General features: G+C 47.6%; 2 protein-coding genes across 2 annotated transcripts in view; both read right to left on the reverse strand.

Moving 5' to 3' along the window:
- Positions 1–9,221, reverse strand: part of Atp6v0d1 (ATPase H+ transporting V0 subunit d1) — a 42,497-nt gene extending 33,276 nt beyond the window's left edge. The window contains exon 1 of the mRNA XM_051168524.1: positions 8,972–9,221. Within this exon, the coding sequence (XP_051024481.1) occupies positions 8,972–9,101 (130 nt within the window). The 5' untranslated portion in view covers positions 9,102–9,221. The remainder of the gene's footprint in view (positions 1–8,971) is intronic.
- A 642-nt stretch (positions 9,222–9,863) lies between these two features.
- Positions 9,864–10,668, reverse strand: Agrp (agouti related neuropeptide). Its single transcript, XM_051169152.1, has 3 exons — positions 10,539–10,668; positions 10,293–10,375; positions 9,864–10,093 (listed from the first exon to the last, which is right to left on the reverse strand). Exons 1-3 carry the CDS (start codon positions 10,666–10,668, stop codon positions 9,911–9,913), a joined length of 396 nt encoding a protein of 131 aa, XP_051025109.1. The 3' UTR covers positions 9,864–9,910.
- Positions 10,669–11,466: the final 798 nt, after the last annotated feature.

The raw sequence follows: 11,466 nt of genomic DNA on the forward strand, positions 1-11,466 counted from the left end.
CCACTACATCATGTCATTCTGTCATCTATACACTTACCTGACCCAGACATGAGGATACCAACCTTAATTCCTTGTTTGCTTCTTTTCTTTCTTTTTTTCTTTAGACAGAGTCTCATATAGTACAAGCTGGCCTCAAAATTGGTATATAGCTGAGTATCACTTTGAATTCCTGATACCCCTGCTTTTGATATCCCAAGTGCTGGGATTACAGGTGTGCACCATCACACAGCCTTTTTTCCTTCCTTACACTCTTCCTACAATTCCCCTACAGTACTTCCAGCCAATGCCTAAGCACAGATTGTCCTTACCTCTGGTCAGATGCCCGTAAGAACCTAGAGATTAGTTGGGCATGGTAGCACACGCCTTTACTCCCAGCACTTGGGGAGGCAGAGGCAGGTGGATCTCTGTGAGTTCAACGCCAGCCTGGTCTACAAAGTGAGTCCAGGAGAGCCCAGGCTACACAGAGGAACCCTGTCTTGAAAAACCAAAAAAAAAAAAAAAAAAAGAACCTACAGATTGGGGCTGGAGAGTGGGCTCACAAGTTAAGAGTACCTTTTGCTCTTGAAGGGGACACAGGTTCAATCCCAGCATCCACATGACAGACCACAATCACTGTCTTCTGACCTCCAAAGGCACCAGGTACACACATAATGCACAAACATACATTCAAACAAAACACTCATACACATAAAATAATAAAATACATCTTTAAAAAAGAAAACTAGCCGGGCGTGGTGGCGCACGCCTTTAATCCCAGCACTCGGGAGGCGGAGGCAGGCGGATCGCTGTGAGTTCCAGGCCAGACTGGTCTACAAAGTGAGTCCAGGATGGCCAAGGCTACACAGAGGAAACCCTGTCTCGAAAAACCAAAAAAATAAAATAAAATAAAATAAAATAAAAAAGAAAACTATATAGCCGGGTGATGGTGGCGCACACCTTTAGTCCCAACACTCTATAGGCAAAGGCAGATGGATTGCTGTGAGTTCGAGGCCAGCCTGGTCTACAAAGTGAGTCCAGAACAGCCAGGGCTACACAGAGAAACCCTGTCTCGACAAAACAAACAAACACAAGAACAGAAAACTACATATTGTGCTTTCTCTTCTAAAGAAGCCTCTCTACTTTCCAACTGCAGTTACCTTTAAAAGTCAAGTCTAATAGTTTTACTCTCCTATACTCTGAACGCAAGGCAAAGTCCTCTGGCTTTTCAATCTTTCAAGAGCTGATGGTCTCTGTTTAACTTTCCAGCCACATTCCTAGCCATCCCACACCTAATAAATGCCAAATAACTTGTGATAATGAAAGACAACATCAACATTTGCACCTTCAGTTTCATAAAACTGACTAGCCCAGCCCAGCCTAGATTTTCAGTGTTTCTTCACCCCAGACTATCTCTTATGAAATAATGCTAAACTATAGAGGGAAGTATGAAAAAAATTACACCAGACCAAAGAGAAATCAAAGTACTCTTGAGAGGTTGTACAGACAGCCCAGTTGGCAAAATGTGGTGCAGGCACAAGGATCTGAGTTTAGATCGCCAGCACCTACTAAAGAATCTGAGCACGGAGTCCCAGGGTCTGAAACCCACTACTTGGCAGGTGGGACAGAAAGATCCTTGGAGCTGGTTAGTGATGAGTTTCAGGGTCAGTGAGAAACCCTGCCTCAAAAACTGAGGTTGACAGCAATCAAGAAAGACACCTGAGCCAGGTGTAATGGTGCACACCATTAATCCCAGCACTTACAGGCAGAGGCAGGAGGATCTCTGAGTTCCAGGATAGCCAGGGCTACCCAGAGAAACCTTGTCTCGAAGCACACACACACACACACATCCCACAAAGAGAAAAGAAACTTCTTCTTGCAAGGGCAGAGGACTCACATGCAGGTATGCACACACCCACATAAACACATCCATATCTCACACATGCACAACTATTGGGGAGGAAGGTATTCTAAAATATAAGCAATGAGCCCTACGTGAAGGCTTCAACCACAGCACCAAGTATTGAACTGGCTCTGAACAACTGTCCTCAGCACCACTTAGCTTCACAGGAGTTAAGAAGAACATAGGGCTCTTCTCACTGATACTTGACAAGAGGAAGTCAGCGTCAACTGGGCCACAGGCCACGTGAAGCCCTCATTATGGAGAAGAAAACAAGCAGACTGAACAACATAATTCAGAAAGCTACTTGCTTTCTGTATTTCCCAAGTTTCTAAGTGAAGAAACACCTGTGACTGGCCTTCTCAGGATGAGAACCACCCCTAGAACTCGGGCTGCCATCTCTAAATGATGTTTTCCAATAAACAGAAGCATGTCTCCTAAAAGAAATACTGACTATAATTTTAGGTCCAGAAATGTTCGTAATGTGATTAAAATACACTGGCATCTCAGGTGGTCAGGAAGCACATAAGGCATGCAAAAAAACAGGCATGGTGGTACACACCTGTAATTCACACTTAGGAGTGTGAAACAAAAGGATCATTAGTTGAGGTCAGCACTCACATGAAAGTAAGGCATGACAGTGCACACCTGTAAACCCAGTGCCGGGAAAAGGCAGAGGCAAGGGAATCCCTGGTACTCTCTACTAGCCAGCCCCACAGTCACTGAAAGAACCTCTCTCTCAAACAAAACAAAACAAAACAAAGCAAAACAAAAAAACAAGAGAGTGCTAGAGGATAATACTTGATGTTGACCACAGGTGAGCACAAAAATGCATTCACAACTCACATATACAATATACCTCTATTTGGTAGCTAACCCTAATAAACTACTGACCAAGAGACAATTTTAGCATCAATAGTTTAACTGATAAGCTTAATAAATAAGATCCAAAGCCAGGCATGGTGGCGTACGCCTTTAATCCCAGCAGTTGGGAGGCAGAGGCAGGTGTGAGTTCACTGTGAGTTCAAGGCCAGCCTGGTCTACAAAGCACGACCAGAACAGCCAAGGCTACACAGAGAAACCCTGTCTCAAAAAAGAAATAAGATCCAGGGAGCTGGAGAGATAGCTGGGTGGTTGAGAGCACTGGCTGATCTTCCAGTGGTCCTGAGTTCCATTTCCAGCAACCACATGGTGGCTCACAATAATCTATACCATCTGGTGCCCCCTTCTGGCACTCTGGAGGCAGAGGCAGGAGGATGCTTGAGTTCTGAGGCCAGAGTCCTAGGGCTGTTACACAGAGAAATCCTGTCTCAAGAATACCATAAATAGCCGGGCGTGGTGGCGCACGCCTTTAATCCCAGCACTCGGGAGGCAGAGGCAGGCGGATCGCTGTGAGTTCGAGGCCAGCCTGGTCTACAAAGTGAGTCCAGGATGGCCAAGGCTACACAGAGAAACCCTGTCTCGAAAAACCAAAAAAAAACAAACAAAAAAAAAGAATACCATAAATAAATAAATACGTGTATGTTTGATGCAATCATAAACCTAATACTTAAATACATGCATTTAAAATTTTTTATTTTTTAAAAATCTTTTAAAACTTTTTATAAGCTAGGCAGTGGTGGTGCACACCTTTAATCCCAGCACTTGGGAGGCAGAGGCAGGTGGATCGCAGTGAGTTTGAGGTCAGCCTGGTCTATAGAGTTAGTCCAGGACAGCCAGGGATACACAGGGAAACCTTGTCTCAAAAAAACAAACAAACAAAATTGTTATTTTATGTACATAGAAATTTTGTCTGTGAAGCACAGGCAGGACCAGTGCCCTCAGAGGCCAGAAGTGGTATTCAGATTCCCTAGCAAAGGAGTTGCAAATGACTGTGAGCTGCCACATGGAGGCTGGCTACTGTTGGGGGATGGTCTGATGTATTTTGATGTTAATTACTGCTTGCTGTCTCTGTGATCTACCTTTTGAATAATAAAAGGCCATCCCACTTGGGCAGGGCAGAGGAGCTGAAGGTGTGGCTAAGATTCCCCCGGGAGGGAGGGAGAGAGGAGAGAGAGGAGAGAGAGAGAGAGAGAGAGAGAGAGAGAGAGAGAGAGAGAGAGGGAGAAAGAATGAATAAATAAATGAATTCTGAGGAAAAGAAGAGAGACTGGTACGAGGAAGGAGAGACCTGAAGGGAGAGGAAAAGAAGGCCGCCATGGGTTAGATGGCGGAAAACAACAGGCCACTAAATACGTATTTGATTATAATAAACTACTGAGGGTGTTTTCTTTGTTTTTACGACAACCCTGACCAAAACAATGAAACCAAAAACCCAGTGGATTAATACATTCAAAGTAATTTTGTACAGCTTGTATGTACACATCTTTACTCCTACCACAAGATTCAACCTAAGAAAGAATTCAAGGGAGCTGGAGAGATGGCTCAGAGGGTAAGGGCACTGTCTGTTCTTCCAAAGGTCCTGAGTTCAATTCCTAGCAACCACATGGTGGCTCACAACCATCTATAATGAGATCTGGTGCCCTCTTCTGGCATGCAGGCACACATCCAGACAGAATACTGTATTAATTAATTAACAATTAATTAATTTGACACATACACACACACAAAAAGCTCAGAAGCATGAAGAGCTCTTGTAACTGCCATCTCTGTTTCCTCTGTTCCCTCAAGAGTCCTCTTCCTACTCTTGAATAAACAGATACAATGTACAATACAGAATAACGAACACTAGAGTCTTTTTCTTTTTTTTTTTGGTTTTGTTTGTTTGTTTTTGTCTTTGTTTTGTTTTGGTTTTTTGTTTTGTTTTTTGTTTTTTGAGACAGGGTTTCTCTGTGTAGCCTTGGCTGTCCTGGACTCACTTTGTAGACCAGGCTGGCCTGGAACTCACAGTGATCCACCTGCCTCTGCCTTCCGAGTGCTGGGATTAAAGGCGTGCACCACCACCACTGCCGCTGGGCCCTCGTTTTTGGTTTTTTTAAGACATGGCTTCTCTGTGTAATCTTGGCTGTCCTGGACTCACTTTTTTGTTTTGTTTTGTTTTTTGAGACAGAGTTTCTGTGTGTAGCCTTGGCTGTCCTGGACTTGCTCTGTAGAACAGGCTCGCCTCAAACTCACAGCCATCTGCCTGCCTCCCAAGTGCTGGGAGCACTAAAGCCTTAAAGAGACAGGTCTATCAGAGAGGGAGTCAGTAGGGCAGATAGCCTACTGGGCTGGAATCCAGGTAGGCTAAAATGCTGTGTTTGTCATGTATTTTCAGTTTTGTTTTGGGTTTTTTAGGGTTAGGATCTCAAGCCTGTCTTGAACTCATGACTCTCCAAATTTCTTGAGCTGGGATTACAGAACCATTGCACCTGTCTTTTACTTTGGAATCTGTATCATGCCAGAGCATACCTAAAGATCTTACTGGTGCAGGCCTTTAATCCCAGCAAGGATACACAGAATAACCCTGTCCCAGGGGGAAAAAAATCTTGAGCATCTCCAGCATTCAAAGTTCCTGGGATCCCAAACACATGTCAAGAAATTTCTAGAAAAGTATAACTGACAAATACCACAGGAGTTACAACTGAATGGAGGAGACACATGCTAGTCAACCACGGCCATTTTTTCAAAGACGAAGTTGGCAGTCAGGTGTGGTAACTCACACCTGTAAACCCAGCTCTGAGGATTACTACTGATTCCTGACAAGCTTGGGATATATAGTAAGTTCTAAGCCAGCACTGGCTGCCCTCCAGAAGACATGGGTTCAATCCCCAGCACCTACATGGTTCACAGTCATCTGCTAACTCCAGCTCTAGGGGTTACAATTCCTCCTCCAGCCTCCAAGGGTACCCAAACTCACACACACATGTCCACACAGAATTAAAAGCAAAAACAAAAACAATTCTAGCTTATTTAGGAGGCTATAAGGAGGGTAACAATAGCAAAGTCAGCCTAAGCTACAGAGCACAAACAAGCCAGGGTAACTTAGGAAGACCATGTCTCTGAACACAAAGTAAAAGAGAGCTGGAGCTAGAGTCTGGTGGTTAGACCCCTTGTCATGTACCTACAAGGCTTAAATCAGTGTGTGTGAGGGGTGGTAGTGGGGCAGTACTTAATGAGCAAAGAGAGAAGCAGAGGGAACAGCAAGTTAAGTAATAGACAATATAAGCTAATGTTTACTTGGGTGCTGACTTTTTCTTAGTGCTTACTGGGTTTGGGTGCTGGGCTAAGTAGCATCATGGCCATCTCACAGTCTTTGAGGCAGATGCTACTTATATGCCAGGTGAAGAATTCTATGTCCAAGAAGTTAAGCGATTTGTCTACAACAATCCAGTAATTGGGAGGTTGAGACTCAACCTTGCTTGACTCTGAAGTCCTGTTACCTCTGTGCACCCAGTGCTGGGGTGTCCCATGTGGAAAGGGGAGGAAGGGATCCCTAAATACTACCTTACAGGCCTGGGTGATGTGCCACAAGGGGGCCCACTGCTAAAGAGCTCAGCAGGAAGAATGCCCTAGGATGGTTGTTGTCAATGATGGAGTGTGTGCTGGAAAGACGGGAACACAGGATCCCAGAAATTCCACAAGGGAGCAGGCAGCAGCAGGAACAAGGAAAGCCAGAAGAGAAGCCAGAAAAGGTAACAGTGTTCACCTTTAGCTTTACCCAAATAAGGATTTTCCTCAAAGAAAACTAAACATCTTTGGGTTTTTTTTGCTTTTTTTTTTGTTGTTGTTGGTTTTTTTTGTTTGTTTGTTTTGTTTTGTTTTTCAGGACAGGGTTTCTCTGTGTAGCCTTGGCCATCCTGAACTCACTTTGTAGACCAGGCTGGCCTCGAACTCACAGCGATCCGCCTGCCTCTGCCTCCCAAGTGCTGGGATTAAAGGCGAGCGCCACCACGCCCGGCTAAACTAAACATCTTTGTAACAGGGGGGGAAAAAAATCTTCCTTAAGTTCTAGTCAATACACAGAACTCACACTAAGTGGTACCTAGTTTTAGGTCCTGCCCCCAGGCAGCCTCCCTATGTCTACTCTCCCGCAGTGAAGTCAAACTAACATTTGCGGCCAGCTCCCACATCGCAGCGTCTTCAAGTATCCTCTCTTTCCCCACTTCTACTCACATAATAAAGGTGAATAGCCGGGCGTGGTGGCGCACGCCTTTAATCCCAGCACTCGGGAGGCAGAGGCAGGCAGATCGCTGTGAGTTCGAGGCCAGCCTGGTCTACAAAGTGAGTCCAGGACAGCCAAGGCTACACAGAGAAACCCTGTCTCGAAAAACCAAAAAAAAAAAAAAAAAAAAAGAAAGGTGAATAATTTTTCTTGCATGTTTAACATTAAGATCATAAAATCTTCTGCACTTTAACTTCACTAAGTTTTCCTATTTTAACATTACATTTCACTTGACAGGTCTAGTTTTCAAGGTAAACAGTAAATGAACGAGCTCAACTTAACCTCAGAAGTATTTGATGGAGAACTTTCCACACCGGGTGAATCACCAAGCCTCCTCCAGCTATAAGTACCTTTCTTCAAAGGAATCATTTAGGCCTCAGGGAGCTCTCTATCCTTCACTACCACCAGGATAGAAGGTTCTGGAATTAGGGACATCTCTAACTTAGTACAACTGCTACAGCTGGGCCTGAAAATCTTCTCGCTTTACATCAGTGGGTCTCAACCTTCATTAAAACTGCAACCCTTTTAATACACCTCAAGTTGTGGTGACCTCCAACTATAAAATTATTTTCATTGCTGCTTCCTAACTGTAACTTTGCTACTGTTATGAATCGTAAACATCTATGTTTTCTGATGGTCTCAGGTGAACACTGTGATTCCCAAAAAGGGGTCCCCACAGGTTGAGAACTGCTGCTTTAGATCTGTGTTAAGAAAGGGGAACTTGGGCGGGAGAGGTGGCTCAGTGGTTTAAGAGCAGTGTCTGCTCTTCCAAAGGACTCGGGTTCAATTCCAAGCACCCACATGGCAGCTCACAACTGTCTGTAACTCCAATTCCAAGGGATAAGACACCCTTACACCAATGCACATAAATTTTTAACAAATTAAAAAAAAAAAAAAAGAAAGAAAGAAAAGGGAACTCAAGCTGGAGAGATGGTTCAGAGGTTAAGAGCACTACTTGTTCTTCCAGAGGCCCTGAATTCAATTCCCAGAAACCACATGGTTTACAACCATCTACAGTGGGATTTTTTGCTTGTTTGTTTTGTTTTTCCGAGACAGGGTTTCTCTATTTAGCCTTGGCTGTCCTGGACTCACTCTGTAGACCAGGCTGGCCTCGAACTCAGAGATGCACCTGCCTCTGCCTCCCGAGTGCTGGGATTAAAGGCGTACGCCACCACCATCTGGCTATGGTGGGATCTGATGCCCTCTTCTTTCATGCGGATGTACAGGAAGACAGAAGACTCTATACATAAGTAAATAAAATCTAAAAAAGAAAAGAAAGGGGAACTCAGCTCTGTCACTCTTGTGTAAGAAACTGGTGCCCCAACAGGCATTGCCTCTCGCTGGGGGTTGGTTGAGTGAATGGGGTTGGAGCCAAACACTTGTGCGTGAACTTCAGATTTACCAGGGCCACCTCTTGCTTTCCCAAACAGTCCATTTTGAAGATACTGCACAGCCAAAGGTACAGAGTTGGGCGGAACCCCTCTCGCTAAACTGGCTTAGCAATTCCCCTGGGAGGCTCAACCCTCAGATCAACACCAAGACACAATGATTCCAAAGACAATGGGGGAGGGGAGGGGAGGGGAGAGGCTTTTCCTCCTAACTTCCCCATGCATTGCCACCCAACAAGGCCCAGGGTTGGGCCAGAGTGAAGAGGCTTGTAGGCACACACCTCGCGCCAGCTAACCAATCCACAGAGACCCCGTCCTTCTAAATTACAGGACTAGCTCTAACGGGGTTAGAGGCAACCCAAGCAGTGGCAAACCACTGCGGTTCTTAATGTCTTGTTTATGTCTGGGCCCCGCGACGAGCCACCGCTCCTTTTTGACATGCCCGCCACCCGCTCGCGGATTCCCAGAGGCCTCGCAGGCCCTTTCAAGACCCTCCATTTCCCGATTCCCGACTCGGGGAGGCCTTTCAAGGTCCCTTAAACAGCCCCGACCCTCGGAGCTCACCCTCGAGCGTCTCGCACTGCACCAGGTTGAGATAGTCCGCCTGGCTGAGCACCCCGGCCTTCAGGCCCCGCACTAATCCCTCCAAGTAGCCATTGTCCACGTTGAAATAAAGCTCCGGGAAGGACGACATGGCTGCGGCGGGGGCAGCGGGGACTGCGGGACCAGAGAGCCCCGATCAGCCCGCACGCAACTCGACTCCGAGATCAGCTGACGCGGCGCCCGCAGCGGGCTGTCAAGTGCGTCAGGTGACGCACAGCGTCTCACGTGACCACAACAGGGCTGGCTCTTAAATGCATCCAGCTTCCGGGTAGCCTGGCGCGCAGGCGTTGTTCGGGAGTCCCTGGACGCCTGCGCACTAAGGAAAGGCGGGCCCTCGGCGCCCAGCGGAGGGCAAGGCGACGTCGATGTTGGAAGTCGACCGCGTGGTGGTGCTAATACCCTCAGGATTTGAGCGGGGGCCCTTAGTTTAGTTTTCCCGGGTCAGGCGCTTCTGTCTGGCTCTGTTGGGGCCAACCAAAATAAAGGTGAGCGTGTGTGCTGTTCCTTAAGCTGCCGACGCTGTCTCTTACCAGATGGAATCTGAGGTCCAAGGAGGGGAGGGGTTTGGAGCCAATGTTTATCCACTAACTAGACTTTACACCCGGTAAACCGTGCTTACTCCCGCTTTCCCTGCATTTGTTGCATTAGATTCCCTAGGACCGGCGTGTGGCCTCCTGCTTTCCCCGAAGGGGCCTGGTGCCTTAAAATCGCCTGCATACGGGGCTCAGACGATGGTACAGCCTAGACCCCGAGGTTGTGTGTGTAGTTCCGGCATGACGACACCCCCTACCCTTCGGTGAGCCCAACCACCCTTCGACAGCCACATTCGAAATAACCACAGCTTTAGGATTGGTCCCATCCTTTATTCGCGTCCCCTGCCTTTGCCCCAACCTCCGTTGGTTAGGTGCGGCTGCAGAGGTTCGTGGCAGTCCCCAGCTTGCGGCAGTAGCAAAAGGCATTGAAGAAGCGGCAGTAGCACGTGGCGCACGGGTCGCAGCAAGGCACCTGCTGTCCCAGGCAGGACTCGTGCAGCCTTACACAGCGACGCGGAGAACGAGAATCGCGGTTCTGTGGATCTAGCACCTGCATTCGTAGGGGAGTAAAAAGAAACAAAACAAAAACAAAAACGTCTGACCTCAGGTTCAGGAAACTCTTCCACCCTGATCAAAGTAGGATGGCCGTGGAGTGTGGGACAAGGATGGCCTGCGGTTCTGCACACGGTGGGCAGTCCAGAAGAGGGGGAGGTGATGGTTTCTGATGCACCCTTCCCCTGAGCAGTTACCTCTGCCAAAGCTTCTGCCTTCTGCAGCAGGCCTTCTTCTGCTCCAGCTGCAGTTGTCTTCTTCAGGCCCTTCAGACTTTGACCTGGGGCAGAGGATGTGAGGGCCACACCCGACATGCACCAAGTACCCACCTCCCAAGGTTGGGATGGGGAGTAAGGGGTAGGAAAGAGGGCTTAGCCCAGGCAGGCAGGTTTGTGGCCAGGAATTGTCCTCGCCCCACACATCCCCAACCTGACCATACTCACCTGGGAACTCTGGGAACAGGGCTTGGCCAGGCCTCCTGATGCTTTCCAGTGGAGCCACGCCCATCTGGACCCCCAGTGTGGGAGGCAGGGCCAGCAGCAGGACACAACTCAGCAGCATTATAGTCAGCATGGCCTGGCTCAGCAGGAAAACGCCCCCCATTTAGTCTCCTCATCCTTAGAGTACCCTACCGATGCTGAGAGCGAGATGCCCAGAAAGTTGGGGTTCCTGTACAAGTCTTTGCGCTTACCTTTGTTTCTTGATCCTTGCCTAGAGAGTTCCTGCCCACTCGTGCCCTGAGCTTATATAGCACTGTCTAATAAAGGGCCAGCACATGACCCCTCCCTTATGAGGGAGGGGCCTCCCTGGAAAATGGGAGGGGGGCAGGGGGAAAGGGGGCACAATTCAGGCTTTCTCCCTAAAACCTCTGTACCTTTGGGCGTTCTATCTCCAATTTGGCATGAGGCAGCCAGGAGCCAATTAAACTTTGGGAACAAGATCAGGTGTTCAGGCCCCCAAATTTCCATAAGACCAGAACCTAGGCATGGGTCAGGCTAGAACTATTAGCAGTAATAAGGCAGGCGGCCCTATGGCCTTAATTTAATTTCTGGCTCCACAGAGGTTCACTTAGAGTATATGGCGTACTGTTTCCTTTGTTTCCAGGAATGTTGGTTGAGGGCACCAAAGAGAGGCAGTTGAGTATCACCGGGCAGGAGTGGAGTGAAAAACTAGACCCAAGGTTTCTTTGGAAGAGAGGTCAAAACAGTCCTTCCAGCTGAAACCAAGCCCTCCTGCCTCGACCTCCTCTTTCCCTTCTTTAAAGACCCCTACTCTTATTCCTGTCCCCAAACCCCTTTCCTCCTAAGGTTCCTGGAAACCAAGGGAGCAGAACACAATGTTCCCAGGGTGGGCACACAGCTTCAGAGTAAA

This window comes from Acomys russatus, chromosome 26 (genome assembly GCF_903995435.1).
Source record: "Acomys russatus chromosome 26, mAcoRus1.1, whole genome shotgun sequence".
Taxonomy (NCBI): Eukaryota; Metazoa; Chordata; class Mammalia; order Rodentia; family Muridae; genus Acomys; species Acomys russatus.